Source organism: Babjeviella inositovora (assembly GCF_001661335.1).
Source record: "Babjeviella inositovora NRRL Y-12698 unplaced genomic scaffold BABINscaffold_2, whole genome shotgun sequence".
Taxonomy (NCBI): Eukaryota; Fungi; Ascomycota; class Pichiomycetes; order Serinales; genus Babjeviella; species Babjeviella inositovora.
In genome coordinates this window covers 346,383-361,889 of record NW_017566839.1, presented here as the reverse complement: position 1 = coordinate 361,889, position 15,507 = coordinate 346,383, and the positions used below count along the sequence as shown (strand labels likewise).

The 15,507-nt window shown below is 46.2% G+C and overlaps 8 protein-coding genes across 8 annotated transcripts; 2 read left to right on the top strand and 6 right to left on the bottom strand.

Moving 5' to 3' along the window:
- Positions 1-12: 12 nt before the first annotated feature.
- BABINDRAFT_159834 (uncharacterized protein) lies at positions 13-1,204 on the bottom strand (the record flags this gene model as incomplete). The annotated part of the gene is made up of 1 exon (XM_019127908.1): positions 13-1,204. A coding segment is annotated over one exon (781 nt), but the record flags the coding sequence as incomplete, so codon positions are not given.
- Positions 1,205-1,546: 342 nt separating this feature from the next.
- On the bottom strand, positions 1,547-4,399 carry BABINDRAFT_159833 (ubiquitin-protein ligase). The gene has a single exon (XM_019127907.1). It carries the CDS (start codon positions 3,898-3,900, stop codon positions 1,609-1,611), a length of 2,292 nt encoding a protein of 763 aa, XP_018986887.1. The 5' UTR covers positions 3,901-4,399; the 3' UTR covers positions 1,547-1,608.
- On the bottom strand, positions 4,242-5,862 carry ERG251 (Erg251p). The gene has a single exon (XM_019126803.1). The coding sequence runs from the start codon at positions 5,481-5,483 to the stop codon at positions 4,530-4,532; it is 954 nt and encodes a 317-aa protein (XP_018986886.1). The 5' UTR covers positions 5,484-5,862; the 3' UTR covers positions 4,242-4,529.
- A 904-nt stretch (positions 5,863-6,766) lies between these two features.
- Positions 6,767-7,369, bottom strand: RPS8A (40S ribosomal protein eS8; the record flags this gene model as incomplete). Its single annotated transcript, XM_019131622.1, has 1 exon — positions 6,767-7,369. The coding sequence occupies one exon, from the start codon at positions 7,367-7,369 to the stop codon at positions 6,767-6,769; it is 603 nt and encodes a 200-aa protein (XP_018986885.1).
- Positions 7,370-8,420: 1,051 nt separating this feature from the next.
- Positions 8,421-9,559, top strand: BABINDRAFT_165098 (uncharacterized protein; the record flags this gene model as incomplete). The annotated part of the gene is made up of 4 exons (XM_019130303.1): positions 8,421-8,431; positions 8,454-8,460; positions 8,489-9,201; positions 9,370-9,559. The coding sequence occupies 4 exons, from the start codon at positions 8,421-8,423 to the stop codon at positions 9,557-9,559; spliced, it is 921 nt and encodes a 306-aa protein (XP_018986884.1).
- A 116-nt stretch (positions 9,560-9,675) lies between these two features.
- PRS1 (ribose phosphate diphosphokinase subunit) lies at positions 9,676-10,638 on the bottom strand (the record flags this gene model as incomplete). The annotated part of the gene is made up of 1 exon (XM_019130302.1): positions 9,676-10,638. The coding sequence occupies one exon, from the start codon at positions 10,636-10,638 to the stop codon at positions 9,676-9,678; it is 963 nt and encodes a 320-aa protein (XP_018986883.1).
- Positions 10,639-11,180: 542 nt separating this feature from the next.
- BABINDRAFT_32137 (uncharacterized protein) lies at positions 11,181-12,791 on the bottom strand (the record flags this gene model as incomplete). The annotated part of the gene is made up of 1 exon (XM_019131574.1): positions 11,181-12,791. One exon carries the CDS (start codon positions 12,789-12,791, stop codon positions 11,181-11,183), a length of 1,611 nt encoding a protein of 536 aa, XP_018986882.1.
- Positions 12,792-13,712: 921 nt separating this feature from the next.
- MXR1 (peptide-methionine-S-sulfoxide reductase) lies at positions 13,713-14,497 on the top strand. The gene is made up of 2 exons (XM_019127906.1): positions 13,713-13,787; positions 13,838-14,497. Exons 1-2 carry the CDS (start codon positions 13,723-13,725, stop codon positions 14,319-14,321), a joined length of 549 nt encoding a protein of 182 aa, XP_018986881.1. The 5' UTR covers positions 13,713-13,722; the 3' UTR covers positions 14,322-14,497.
- The last annotated feature ends 1,010 nt before the right edge of the window (positions 14,498-15,507 follow it).

The window sequence follows — 15,507 nt, the reverse complement described above, 5'->3', positions numbered from 1 at the left end:
AAATACGTGTCACATGCTGGTAGAAGTTTATCTAGAGAACGGCAAGGAAGCTTCGGGAGGCAGTGCAGCTCACGTGAGACAACTTGTTGAGTTTTGTTGAGACAGAGGGTGAAGTCACGTGTAATGACATTTGTAAGGAGCCACTTACGTGTGAGAAATGGAGTAGATGGCCTCCCATAGATAATATACAGTGGATATCTTATGATACTAAAATCTGAAGGGGTCTGGGGGAGGGTATAATGTTTTAGTTTGTGGTAATGTTTTTGGAGCGTTTGGTGGTCTAGATCTATCGATACATCTTCACATCTCGAACCACCTCACCGCATAATGAGTGAGCTAGGTAATGAAATTCCTCAAATCCACAAGTCCATAGTTTACAAATTCGATGATTTTTATGATATCTTTATTTTAATCCATTGGCTGTTACTCAGGTCTGCGGTAGACGTGAGAGGCACTGGCCTGGTGAGATGGGAAAACCAAGGACTCCGCAATGACGGTGTTTTCCTTTCTGGAGCAGCCAAAAACAATGACTTCGGCAATATCCTGGGCATCCAATGGGGTGGTACCCTTGTACACATTCGCAGCCTTGTCCGAATCACCGTAGAATCTCACCTTGGAAAACTCAGTCTCAACGGCACCTGGTTGCACTTCAAACACCCTGATTCTGGTGTCAATCAATTCCTTCCTCAAAGTATGGGAAAACGAGCTGACAGCGGCCTTAGTAGCACAGTAGATGGCCCCACCTGGGTATGGATCTCTACCAGCGATGGAGCCCATGTTCACAATGTCACCCCTGTTTCTTTGCTTCATGCCAACCAAAACGTTCTGGGTCAAGGAAATCAAGCCCAACACGTTGGTGTTGAACTGAACGTCAATATCAAACGGCTTAATCTCGCCAACCTTGTCCACGCCGTGCACCAAACCGGCATTATTTACTAAAACATCGATTTCACTGAATTCCTGAGGCAAGCTCTTGATGAAGGCTGGAATTTCGTCCTTGTAGTTTGTGACGTCCAACTTAGAGGCCAACACCTTCAATTCCGGGTATTCGGCGAGCAATGAGTCTCTCAACAGATCCAACTTGTCTACTCTGCGGGCAGTGAGAATGAGTTTCAAGGAACCGTTAGCGGCAGCAGCGAACTCACGAGCAGTTGCTTCACCAATGCCGGCCGAAGCACCGGTGATTAAAATGGTCTTGCCCATAAGACGGGTCAACGCAGCCTTTCCAAATGACATTGTAGGTATATAAATGTAGGTATATAAAAATTCGGCAATGGTTATTCGAGAATCAGAATAAGGGGATATACGCTCTGATACATTCACTATCTATGGCAACCGCCGCTACTTGTCACCGTTCCAAATTTTCGCGTGTAGATAATCTAACCCCCTAAGACGCACGCGGATGTCCGAGGCCAGTTCAGCGATCTGCGGGGGGGGGGGGGGGGGGGGGGGAGAAAGACGTTAACAAGCCGCAGCTTACCTCGGATAACCCCGCATGCGGACTCTACGAGTCTAAATGGTTGCCTGTCGTTTTAGAAATGGGTAAATAAAAGATACAGACTCTGATTTACGACATACTTATATTGCTTTATTCGATATGTTACGAGTCTATAACGGAGGCAAGCCGTTTCTGCAAACAGGACATTGAAGCTTGTACTTCATCCAGCCCTCGAGACAGTCGGTGTGGAAAACGTGGCGACACGGAGTCACCATGTACTTCGTTCTAGCGATATTCCCCACGTCAGGGTTTCTGTCGCTCTTGATTGGTACTACAACCTCAGACATACAGACCGCGCAATCGCACACCGCCGACTCGCCATCGGACGCCACAGTCATCTCGCCGATCAAGGAATGGTTTTCCAAGTCGGACATACATAGGATCGGGTGGTACTCATATGCCTTAGGCAATAAACTATCCGGAAGGAAGAACCTGGCTCCCAAAATCTCCTGAGAGTAAAGCAATCCCAACTGGACCAAGAGCCAGACGGTGACGGTGGCCGCGAGCTTCGGGGCGTAATGGTGGCCGAAGGGGTTGCCCTTGTATAAGGTAAGGTAGTAAACGGGTAAGAGACGCAACATGCTGCTCCCAAGGATAAATTCCCAGGCGAAGGAACGGCGCGAGCCGCGAATAATGTTCCGGTACACCTGAGGGAGCCAATAGGAGCTGAGACACACCACCACGATGAACTCAAAGCTGTATCTGATCGGACGTCTCCATAAGAAGGCATTCAATATGAGGAACGAGAAGGCAATGAGGGTAAAGAAGAACCGAGAATAGACGATTCCGGTGACAGCAGTTTCATCAGCCGGCATGACTGGTGTGACTGGCTGTTGCTGCACCGGAGGGTTGACGGTTGGAAGCAAAGTTTCTGTTTCTCCAGTCGCGGTGCCCACTGGGGCATCCACGGTTCGTCCTCTAAGGGCGGTTCTGATGTCAATTGACCGCTCGTTGACCTGAGTCATGTAGATCAAGATCATGTAACGCAACTCAAAAATGCTAGCCAAGGCAAAGGAGATGAATGCGCTGACGACCAATGGTAGGTACAATTCCTCGATCATGGCTGACGAAAGGAGATATAACATGGCCAAGGAGCCATCGATCAAGTTCATGATACCCACGGTCCAGAAGGACAAGCGCGACATGGTCGAGGGGGTGTTGGTGTGGTTCATCTGGCGGATCGAAAGGTATAACTGGCCCATTAAAATCACGATCCCTGCGAGCAACAATCTTCTAATGGAACAGATACGTACTGGCTTGCGCATCCCTGAAACGAGGTTGGATTCGTCAATGGTCAACACAATCCCACAGTCTGGGGAATATAGGACCCCCTGGGAGATTTCCATTGCAGGCATCGCAGGAACAGGTCTCCCCACCGGTCTCACAAACTCTTCGTCAATGTCTTGCAATTGTTGAGCGGTGAGATTGGCTGGTTTGAAATGGAGGTACGCGATGTACTCGCACTTCTCAGCAGCTTCGATATTCGCATTCATGGATTTCGTGTCGAGCACACGGGCGTTAGTGGAATTGAAACGGTGCATCATGATTTCCCTGGCTTTTCTAAAGTAGTGTTTGTTAAAGGCTAAGTGGGGGAAAGCGTAGTCGGCCCAGAACTTCGCAGAGTTGGTCACGGCGATCATATTTCCGGTTTCTTGGAAGTAAACCCCCGAGGCAACAATATCATGCTTGTGGTATTCGTCAACATCCTGGATGTGGAAAGTAAGGGTAGTGTAGGTGGCGTCCTGGGCAATCTCCCTGATTTCCTTTGGGGTTTCCTCATTAAGGATGCTAAAGGAGACTTCACCCGTAGCGTCAGAAACGTTTCCCGGTCTGTAGTCCTGACGTATTCTCCAACTGTCCTCCTTACCAGCTCCCCCGAGGTTTTCACGATGGTTCTGTGGATTTTCGGGATCAAAGATGTAGTCTGGCTCCCGAGAAAGGTTGGAGACGAGGTATTCTGGAAGGGGCATTGGAACCTCCAACAATGACGTTTCATTGTACTTAGTGAAGGATCCCTTGAGTGATCCTGTCAAATTGAAGAGGTATGTCTTGTCCGCCACCTTATCGCCGCTTTCCCAGTCGTACACCCCGTCGCCCTCGAACTTTGTCCACACGGCTCTGGCTCTAGTGCTGACCTCATTGGGTAAGATGGACCACTTTTCGTCTTCATGGTACTTCTCGCCATCCGGTTTATCCTCCTTGGCAGTGTCAAACGGCCAGTCTGAGATGTTGCGGTGGTGGCGAACATCATTGTACGTGAGCCTGAACCCCGTTAAGTTTCCGTACCCCGAGGCGTAGGTGGAGTTCCCCAACGTGTATCGAGCTGCGAGCTCCTCTTGTCTGTATGTTTGTAGATGGTGCTTTTCTTCGGCGGTGGGAGGGTCTCCGTTTTCATTGGGCATCATAAAGATGAAGAAGAGTATGATGAAGAGTAGGGTTGATCTATCGATTTCCATTGCTGTTTATGTTACTGGTCTATGTGGGGGAAGGTCACAGCGTAGAATGCGGGTATATTAATTAGATGGTGTAGAAGATAGCTAATGACAAAATGGATAGTCTTGAGAGTTGTGTTGAAGAGACCCTTAAGCTAGAGTCTAAGAAATGCTAGGCGCGCAACCAAGAGTTGCGCCGATACGGTCATACTCCTTGCGGCATGGGGTGGGAATCCTGTGTATAAAAGATAAGTGCTGCTGGTCAACGGCGCTTGGTTACGGCAAGGTACACATATTTAACAAAACCCAAATTAGCCGTAATCTTCAGTATAATCTGGGTTTAGTTAATTATTTTTACTCTATAAACCAGGTATTTTGATTGGCCGCTTGTTCTAGCTTTGGAATGATGGTATAACTACAACGGCGAGACTTTGAGTACTTATATTGTTCTGGTGTAAATACCTTTTTTTTTGCATTATTTCCCCCGTAGGTATAACTAGCAAACAGCGTAGTCCGTTACCTGAATTTGCTGTGAAAGTGTGCGCATCTAATAAAAAGAATTGTCTGGGAGTGCGATCATATTGCCCCTGTCATGGTGTTTAATGAAATTTTGCCTTCTTTTCGACCCTCACCTTCATTCTTTCCTCTCGCAAACGGTTGGCATGAGGACCGGCTTCGGTTTTCAAACAGAAGTCCCACCATCTAAAACTGGAAGCGTAGTTACCAATGAAGTAGCGGTGGTGTAAGTCGTGGTGTTCAGCCCCCGACCAAAACGGAATAAACTTGTTCAATGACCAGGGGAAGTCATAGCCAGAGTGCGAGTCCACGGCTTGAAATAGTCTCAAGACAACCCAGCAAGTGACGGTAAACAAATGCAAGTCTCTGGTGAAGTAGGCGTAGATCATAGGGAACCCCACGGTTCCGAACCCCAAAGATATTACCTCCACTGGATGGGCATACTCCGCGGTTAGCCCAAAAGGAGCGGCATAGCGGTGATGCTGCTTGTGGATGTTTTTGTAAAACCAGCCATGGTGAAAGAGCCTATGGGCCCAGTAGTGCCACATATCCTCACAAGCAAAGAAGATTCCGATCTGAACAAGCATGGTGTATAAAGAAGGGAACGGCACCAGGATGGATATGCCTAAGCGTTGGCACATGGGATGAAACAACCATATCGGTACTGCTTCAACCAAGAAATGGGATTTCAATACCGCCTTTAGGCATTCCCATTGCTCTTTATCCGAAGGAATCTTGGTGGGTTGGATTTTGTATTTATTGAAATACAGCATCTTATCGATGATGTACCATGGTAAGCACCGGCCAAAGTACATTAGCTCATGAACTGTGAAGAAGAGAAGACCGGTTGCAAGGATGTCACTATTGATATACAAGTACCAGGACGCCCAAAGTTTCTCCACAATGTTTAACTGGGGTTGCGTTTCAAAAACATTGGATAAGATTGCGGAGTATGGCGCGGCGGGGTGAATGGAAATACCAACTAAAGTCGAGTTGAAGCCAGATACGTCTTGTATCTTTGGAATTAAGCTGTTCATCGAGGGATTATGCGGAAATTTTTATATGGAGTAGGAGAAGCTTCTATGGCGGTGAAATATAAGCCAGTTTATCTTGTGATCTGAAAAATAGGTTATGGTGTTTCACCGGAATTTATACGGTGTATCGGGTGTTGGTTGACGCATAACTCGTCGTATCCTCGTTTAAAGTATGCTCGCCATAGGCTAATTTAACTTAAACTGAGCTTTTTAAAGCAACTTGTCGTTTAAACTGAAGCTGATCTCATTGTAGAGCCCTTTTGTCGCCATACTATCGTATGCAAGTGAGTGAAATTATGCATGCAAAAATCATGCCATATTGGCTTGTCGTATTAGGATCGAAAAAACTGACACCACAATGAATGAAACGAATCTCACCATTATATTGGAAGAGTCTGTAAACAGACATTTCGTTACCAGAGGCTAGCTTTATATATTCATTGGCACGTTATATCTGCTTTCTGCCTCAATATCGCCAGTATCGAGGCAGTGCAAGTCCGACATCGCTGCACGTGTAATTTCTGCTCCATCAAGCCAAAACACATGCATAAACCTATAGTATAAGAAGTATCGGTGTTGATAAATCCCTAATTATGCATATATACTCATACTGACATCCCTTATGCCTATCTGTATACGTGTATACATATTTAAATGTGCATAGTTACTCCACTAATAGAAATATTAGCACATAATGCAGTATTAATTTTATGTCACTCATCGATTATTAGCCTGAATCTGTTATGGCTCAATGTTTACAAGTTTTAATGTTTACAAGTCTTAATGTTTACTTTTGAATTATTAATTAACATTTGCATCAACGTATATATACCTAAATCAATCGACAAATATTGAGGAGCTTGACGTAACGGCTTCTGAGAAGTATTGGTCCTACGTATATATAGAACACAAGGTATAATTTTTTTTCCTTAATATAGTACATAGTTCCCTTCACATGTCTCAACTTAGAGACACCAGCGATCTCAACGTGATTGCTTCGTCGGCTATAATAACAATATATACTTAATTGAAACTATTGCTTAGATCATACAATGAGTAACCAAGGCGCAAAATAGGGATTTCATGTTAAATACATCAGTACCCATCCTGACAGATGCTTAGGCCTAAATTATGCCCGTACCTGGAGGTCCCCACACTTTTCCTTACAAGTGATGTAATACAATATTGGAACCCGTTTTCTATTGAAACATGATATAAGGAGGAGTTTTAAAAACTAAGTGGAAAGCTAAATAAGAAATAATATAGTTAAAACGTAATTAGACAGCTTACTTCTTAGCAGTCAATCTTCTCAAGTAGAAAGCCAATTCTTCACCTTCCAAGATGTACCCATCACATCTACCAGATTGACCTGGTCTGGAAGAGATACAAGCGTACAATCTACCGGCGTTGAACTGGTGGTCAACAGCGGCTTCAAGCTTGGCAGAAGAAGCTCTAGAGGCCAACTTTCTTTCGACCTTTCTGGACTTCTTGACTTCTTCGTCAGTGGCACCAACCTTCTTCTTACCCAAGGAGAGACCGTAGTGGGTCTCGTACCACTGTCTGAATGGAGTGGCATCGATCTGGACAATAGCAGACTTGGTCAAAGTGTTAGTTCTAACCAACTCGTTACCAGTTGGGTGGTAAACAACACCGGCGATTCTGGTCTTTCTGGCGACACCTTCGGAACCCCAGGAGAAGTTACCAGTATCAATTCTCAAGGCTCTGAACTTTTGGTTACCACCTCTGGTTCTGACGGAGTGAATTCTCTTGGCACCGATCTTGGTGTTAGCTGGCTGACGGCCCAACTCGAACTTTCTCTTCTTTCTGAATTGAGCACGCTTGGCACCGGTAGCGGAACGCTTGTGACGAGAATCTCTAGAAATACCCATTTTGCTATATTGGTGTTAGTAAACGTGTACTTGGTAGAGTAAGGGATTTCTTTAAGAGTGGTGAGAGGATGGGATGCAGTGCAGGATGAAAAATTTTCCATCCCTCCACAACCACTGCGTGAAGCTGGAAAAGCTTGAGACGGTTCCAAACCAAAGAGTAGCTTAACACTTCGATAAAGACCCAGTCCCAGTTACTTGAGTACCAAGATAACCGTCCACATAGCAAGAGCCACCGAAAGGTCAAAAATCGATAACTGGGGAAAGCTTCGACCTTTCCTTATTGAGACTGCTGCCGATGCACTGGTTGACTGGAAGCCTTCGAGATGTGTGCTTTTGATGTCTTTTCACTGTTCTTGGTCGCATCACCTCCAGGAAATGGTTTTCACAACCTCATCCGCTTGAAACCACTAGGTTAAAGAAACATTATGGCAGCACTCTGGTTACATACCTATTCTTTAGTTCACAATCTTCTAGAAAGGTAAAATATGTGTATTTTGACTAGATTTATGTTTCTTTTAACGAGCTCGACGGGACCTCTGCGCAAGAATTTCCAAAGCGGAACACCACTATGCCCCCTCTCACTGTCTGGCTGCCACTCTGCGGTTGTGAGAGGAGATGAAAAGATTGTTACGCTCATGCGCTCGTCCACGACCTAGAGACAGGAGAATCATCACGTGTAAAGTAATAGGGCTTAAAATTTTGCTCACCATGCGCGAAAGTTGCTGCGAAAAACTCACTTACGTTTTCGCTCTGAATGCGTTGCGTTTTCCCAATCGGGAGTCTAATGCATTTTTGCATCCGTGACTGCGAAGATGAAAGAGAAGAAAAAAGGGCATTTCTTGAAAAAATAAAAAAAATAGCCGTGGCGGGCAGGAACGTAGGCAGTCATGTGATGTGACACGTGAATAAATGATTATGTAATACGATACGCCATCAGGGTTTTGGCCGCCAATCCCTCATGAGGCATATGCGACAAATCGCTTGTGACAAGCCGAAGCATGAATAGCCCGTACATCTAAGCCTTCAAGCTGGACCCTTGGAGATCTATACCATGTTTCCTACGTAAGTTTGTCTGATATGATAGCCGGATGGTGTGCGCCTCTGACTAATGACTAACAGCGGAGGAATATCAAGGCGTGTCTCTTCGACATGGACGGTCTCTTGATCGATAGTGAAGACAAGTACACCGTCGCTGCCAATATCGTCTTGAAGACCTACAACAAGGGTCCTATGACTTGGGATATTAAAATCAGATTGCAGGGTCTTCCCGGCCCGGCTGCCAACAAGATCATGCTTGAGGCCTATGGGTTACCGCTTACTAGCGAAGAGTTCATGGCGAAATCCACCATCGCCCAAGAGCAATTGTGGCCAACATGCAAGTACATGCCCGGTGCCATCGAATTACTCAATTACTGCCAGGCAAAGGGCATTCCGTTTGCTTTGGCCTCTGGGTCAAACACCTTGAACTACGAGAGAAAGACCGGGCACTTGCAAGATGGCTTCTCCTTGTTCAAGCATCACAGGATTCTCGGCGACGACCCAAGATTGGTCGGTAGAGGTAAGCCTAAGCCAGACTGCTGGCTCTTGGCGTTGGCTTCGTTGAACGAGGAACAAGCCAAGCAGGGCAAACCAGAAATCAAGCCAGAGGAATGCCTTGTCTTTGAGGATGGGATTCCAGGCGTCGAAGCTGGTATTGCCGCTGGATGTTACGTCATTTGGGTTCCAGACCATAGAGCCTTGGGTATTTTGAACGGTAAGGAGAAGGATATTATCGGCGACCGCGGCGAAATCTTGAGCTCCCTAGCCGATTTCGACGTGTCCAAGTTTGGGTTGTAAGCTAGATTTTTTATTAAGAGTCAACGTCATACAAACTGACATGCATGAAAACATTTTGGACGTAGATTGGTACTATATTTGCCATGCCACAGTCCCCGATAACTTACTTCAACGCACTGGCAGTTAGCAATTTTATGTGCATACACGTGCATCGGTTTCTACAGTTACCGCCGTTCCGACTATGCAAAACCTTGTTGCGCCGTTCGTACCCGCAGTGAAGGGGCCTCAATACCAGACAGTGGCGCTTGGTACTTGTCAATCCCAAGAGCTCTCCCTGGTATGGTTACTCCATGGTTTGCCAGCCCTAGATGTTCTAAGCCGACCAACGCCCGAATACCGTCCAGGAACGCATGAAGTAAGAAGTAAATAAATAATATCTATATAAAATATGGCACAGTTTTTAGAATCAACCAAGGGGGTTAGTGCCGGCTCCTTTATGACAAGATATCCATAGAAGAAAAATACGAAGCTTAGATCGTCTCCTTCTTGAACAAGAATGAGACAGACTCACCATTGTGCAAACGGCGGATAGCCTCGGCCAACACCGGAGAGATGTCAATGGTGTCCAATCTAGGACACAACTTGGCCTTTTCCTCAAACGGAACGGTGTTAGTGCAGACGACTCTGTCCAACTTGGAGTTGTTGATGTTGTTGATGGCGTTTCCAGACAACACACCGTGAGTAACAATTGCAATGACACTGTTGGCACCGTTGTCCAACAAGATCTCAGCAGCCTTGGCCAAGGTACCACAGGTATCGGCCATGTCATCAACAATGATACAGGTCTTACCCACAACGTTGCCTACAAGCACCATCTTGGAGATTTCGTTGGCTCTGGCTCTTTCCTTATGGATCAAGGCAAAGTTCAAGTCCAATCTGTCGGCCAAACCGGCCGCTCTCTTGGCCCCACCGGCATCTGGGGAGATGATGATAGACTCCTTGACGTTCAAGTTGTCCTTGATGTATCTGACAACCGATGGTTCGGCGTACAAGTTGTCGACTGGAACGTCGAAGAATCCCTGGATCTGGGATGCGTGCAAGTCCATGGTGATGACATGATCGCAGCCAGCGGTGGTCAACATGTCAGCCATCAACTTGGCAGTGATTGGGGCTCTGGACTTGTCTTTTCTGTCCTGTCTGGCGTATGGGAAGTTTGGCAACACAGCGGTGATTCTCCTGGCAGACGCGGTCTTACAGGCGTTGATCATAATTAAAGCTTCGATGACACGGTCGTTGACGACACCGCTACCAATCTGGACGATGATATAGATATCTTCGTCTCTGATACTCTCACCAATGTTAAAGGAGACCTCACCGGAGAAGTCACGTTTCATCTCAACCGGGGTCAAGTTGACACCCAATCTCTTGGAGACCAACTGCGCCAAACCACAATCGATATCGGGGGCTAATAATTTGATGGAGTTGCTGGACATGATGTGATTGAGAGTGGGGAGAAATATAAATCTGTTCGATAGTAGGACCTATATTATCTATGCAAAAAAGTGATATAGTGGGATGGTTTAATCAAGGGTTATAATCTGATGACACCATTATATATATATTTCTTTCTAATCCTGTTGCTGGATAGAACCACAGATTTTTTTTTACGTGCATGGGTGGACCTATTAAAATTATGGTTAGGAGCCATGTGGCGCTTCCCTGTACCCGAGGAACTAAATTGCAAAGGACTCTTCCCTTCGACTCTGCCCATAAGTGAAGCACCACACATCGAGCATGACAACGGGTGGGTTAAAGTAGGATTTTATTATATTATGTTATAGAGTATGTTAGGTTTGATGCACATCCAAGAGGATAAATTTAATTTGTCAATGGGTGCTAACATGCATCTATGGGCGTGCAAAAAATGTCTGGTGAACTTTGAGGTCGCCTCCAACGTTTCATACGGACAGGTGAAAGTTGTAAGTTCGGGTCAGTGCCACCATAATTAATTCTCTGGAAAATGGGTCAATCGCCGTTACTTCTTCTTGGTCTTCTTTTTCAACTTTTTATCTTGAATCACCAACGTGCCCTCACGCACGTCTTCCCCACAGTCCTTCAACTTTTCCTGGCTCTCAAGGAAAAACATCAAATCATTCACTTGTTCTTGTAAGTCCTCCTTTTCCAACGCCAGGTCGGTATTTACTTTGGTCAAGTGGTCAATTTTCTCCGATAGTTTTTCACTAAGCTGCCTCTCGATTGCCAATTCATGCGACACACCCTTGTAGTTTTCCGTCAATCTCCGCTTTTCCAGCTTGAACAGGTCGATCTGGTCCTTGTACTGTGGGATTAGTACCTCAAACAGCTGAAACTTTGCCGCTAAGTCGTCAAGCTTGTCCTGGAGTTGGCGGTTCCCCCCTTCTAAACGCGAGATATGCTGGCCCATTTGGTGGTTGATATCCGCAGACTGCGCTAACTTATCTTCGTAGTACTCCCGCTGGGATTCCAACTGGCTGATCAATAGCTGGGAGTACTCAAGCCCCACAGCCTCGATTTTAGATGAAAGGACATCTTCATCAATGGCCGCTTTTGAGTAGTCAGCGTCTAGCGTTTCAATATCGTGCCTAACCTTTCCAGCGCGGGATGGCCCTAGCTCCACCAACTTACCATCACTTTGGTTGGTGATCAATCTGTGCACGTACTTATCGCCTGCATAGTCCCACACCCTCTGGGTCTGCATATCCATCGCAAAGCAGTGTCCGGTAGCAGCAAAGTGAGTGACAGCATGGCCCTTATTGTACCTTCCACAGGCAATATTCCCGCAAATTAGACAGATCCAAAGATGCTGCGTTTCGCTACAGCCAGTTTCCGAACAAGCATCCGTCGAAGGCGCTTGCGAGGATGAAGAGGAGGAGGAGGAGGATTGCTTTGCCGACACCAACTTCTGTTTCGTCTGGATAAAGTTACTCTTCATGTTGGAGTACCGACAAACAGGGCAACTGTCATCCTTCCATTTGGAAAGACACTGGCAATGGAAAGTGTGCTGACAGGGGATCGTCATGAGTCCTGTGAGGGCTGAATCCATTCTTTCTAGACAGACAGGGCACGTGGGTAGTTCCTTGAGAGTGGGAGTTGGAGGCGGAGGCGGCTTCTTCTGGAGGATATCTTGGAGGGTGAGAGGTTGTATCAGGTTCTTTCCGGATCTGGAGTTGGCTGCTTTACCTTCCTCCTCTCCCGTGGAAAATGTGATTGAGTTAACCACTATGACATGGCAGGTTTCTGGCTCCATGGAGTTGAATGGTTTCCCATCGTATTGTGCAACAAACTTTGACGCATCTTCCGGTTTCGTAAACTTCATAAGGACCATCTGCCGGTTAGGGGTGACCGATCTGATGACTCGGAAGTACGATACGGCTGCAACGGCATCCTGCCCCACATATCCGAGGATGTCAGTGGCGGTGAAGTAGCTCGGAATTGCAATGATGGAAATAACTGTACCTTCACCGTCTGTACCATCCTGGTCTCCTGCTTGGAATACTCCGAGATCGGAGGCAAATTCATCGACATCCTCGAAATCCCACTCTCTGAACAACTTGATAGTTCCTTCCCCGAGGAACTCGGCTCTCAAGGGTTCTAGCGACGAATTCATGCGATTTCCGGATTGGCTACTGGCAAACAGCGTTATTTCGAGTGGCGAGTAGCGGTAATCTGGGATGTCGCTGTTCTGTTTCAGTATGGTATCGGTGTACCGTTTCTTCTCGTTCAGCCTCGTTGGTTCTGAGTAATCGGCAAAGATATTTTCTGTTTCAATTACTTTTTGCGCCCACTGGCTTGAGATGGGAGAGTGTGTGTTAGCTGGAATCTCGATCACTATATGGTACTTGACACGATGGGGCATTTTAGTGCTTAAAACGTGGCTGCATAGAGCATTGTCTAAGATTAAAGGAAAGCGGTGTCTCTGGGCAATGACACACAAGGCTTGTTGGTTATCAGTGGTTGATATGCTCGATGGCAAAGGTGGAGAGGTAAGTCGTGCGTGAACAGGATGGGGCGTAATGTACTGGGAGACTGCGTCAGTAGCCGTCTCTGCGCCACAATTTCTGTTTGAGGCTGATTAAAGGTAATATGGATTATGGATGGCTTTGGGAGCAAAACTTTTATAAATATGTAACCATACCCTGTCAATGAAGGTGCACCCAGTATACGACACTGGGGCCCAATTCGGCCACACTAGAGCGGTGTTGCACAGCTCTTTCTCGGCAACCAGCGCACCAAGCCAGAGTTTGTGCGGCAATATGCAGCTCGGTACACAGCGCCAGTGTGTCACATTTTTGCGGGTCTGCTTCGCACGCACCGGTGGCGCCGATGGGGGGGGGGGGGCTCAGGAGATTAGTAAGACGCAGACTCCTCTGCATGCGACGGCGGAGTACTCTGGGCCACGTGAAATTCTGGCATCTCGGGGCAGGCCTTACAGAAAATATATAAAATCCCTTTCCACTCGATATGTTGAGATGAGGTTTTCTTCCCCACTCAGACTCAATCTATTTAAGTTCACTAAACCACCCACTGCATCCATCAAAATGAGCAAAGTTTCTCCTACCTTGAAGGTCAACCCAAACGACCAAATCCTCACTGTCGCCGCTGGGTAAGTCCACCTCTGACGTCTGCCATTGTCCAGTTTACTAACCATTTCAGCTGTTTTTGGGGTACTGAACACATGTTCCGCAAGCACTTCGGCACCAAGGGGTTGGTGGACTGTAAGGTCGGGTACGCGAACGGGTCTACCGTTAACCCAACCTACGGTGACGTCTGTAAGGGCACCACCGACCACGCCGAGGCGTTGCAAATCTCTTTCGACCCGAGCGTCGTTTCCTTGAAGGAATTGGTCAAGTTCTTCTACTTGATGCACGATCCAACTACCTTGAATGCCCAGGGCCCAGATTTGGGCACCCAATACAGATCTGGGATCTTCTACAACACCGCCGAGGAGGCCACTGAGATCGACGCGGTCGAAGCTGAAGTACAGGCCAAGTTCTACCCCAACCACAAGATTGTCACTACCAAGGAACCATTACAGCAGTTCTGGGATGCCGAAGACTACCACCAGTTGTACTTGAAGCAGAACCCGGGAGGCTACGCCTGTCCATCCCATTTCCTCAGAACTTCTCCGAAAGTTTAGAATTGTGGAGCTTCTACGAAGCTTAGATCCATCTGAATTTACCCAATGACTATGCTCCGCCTGAGGTTATTGGGTCTATGTATGTTGCGTATGGGTGCATGCTAGCCACCCGTTCTATACTACTTCAATCGGATTGACTTGGCTTTAAATTTTAATGAAATGAATGACTAATCGTACTCTTTATCGTAGTGGCATGAGGATGTTCAGTGTAAGTGTGATTAATGTTCGCTTTTTAGCAAGACTTGGCCGTGAACTCCATATACATAGCATATCACGTGGTGTTAGATGCAGAGGCTTGAAATTTTTTGGATGTTTCTGCAGTGCGACGGTTGGAGTCGGCTCATAGGGAAATTTGTTAGTTACATATAGTATCCTGCATTGCTCTCGTTAGAGTCGTATATACAGCTCATATTTTGAGTCTCAGACAATCTTGAACAGTTTTGCGAGGGCATTAATTGTATTTTAGCCATTGAGAATCTCATGATATATTTATCTAGCTATAGAGTGAACATGTATATACATACAGGGCCCAAAAGAGGTGTAGGAGTATTATATATAGAGCACTAGGCACTCTTACTGTTGTGTCTCTCTATTTCGTAATACCTTGGGTAAGGCATGCTGATCATGCCAAAAATATCTATGCGGGTAAGGTACAAAGGGGGTTAAAACGGAAGTATCAAGCCAGATTATATGATATAAACAAGGCCGGAATGATGGTTTTCATAATGGGAGACAGCTCTCGTTGTAACTACGGTATCTGAGTGCTGCTTTTTATCGGAATCGTTATCAGCATTTTTGTCACCTATAACCCCAGGAATTTCCTGTAGCGATGGATAACCTTTTGAGCTTATCGAAGCTATCGGTTAACTGACATTTAGTACCTAATTAGTCCATTCTTATATCCGGTGCTAAAGTTAAGATCCGGTGTGGCCAAGGTATGACGCCGGTATTTTTCAATATACATAAATACTGATTTTTCTACTAGAATAATGGCCTTATTTTTTCAAGTTTATTGGCTTTCAAAAGCTTTTATCCATAATGCTCAACGCTGCTACGTTTACTCTGCATTATACCTCATCCCGGTACGCTTTGACAAACAGCCATTATACCAAACCTAACATCTATTAAATTCGAGTACCCTATGCAACTTTCTTTATTCTCTCTATCCCAAGTATCCTCCATTGCT

Excerpts from the sequence above, each read along its gene's own strand:
- BABINDRAFT_159833 (XM_019127907.1), bottom strand. The coding sequence starts at position 3,900 with ATGCCCAATGAAAACGGAGACCCTCCCACCGCCGAAGAAAAGCACCAT.
- ERG251 (XM_019126803.1), bottom strand. The coding sequence starts at position 5,483 with ATGAACAGCTTAATTCCAAAGATACAAGACGTATCTGGCTTCAACTCG.
- MXR1 (XM_019127906.1), top strand. The coding sequence starts at position 13,723 with ATGAGCAAAGTTTCTCCTACCTTGAAGGTCAACCCAAACGACCAAATC. Across the intron at positions 13,788-13,837 it reads ATCCTCACTGTCGCCGCTGG|CTGTTTTTGGGGTACTGAAC; the intron begins GTAAGTCCACCT and ends TAACCATTTCAG.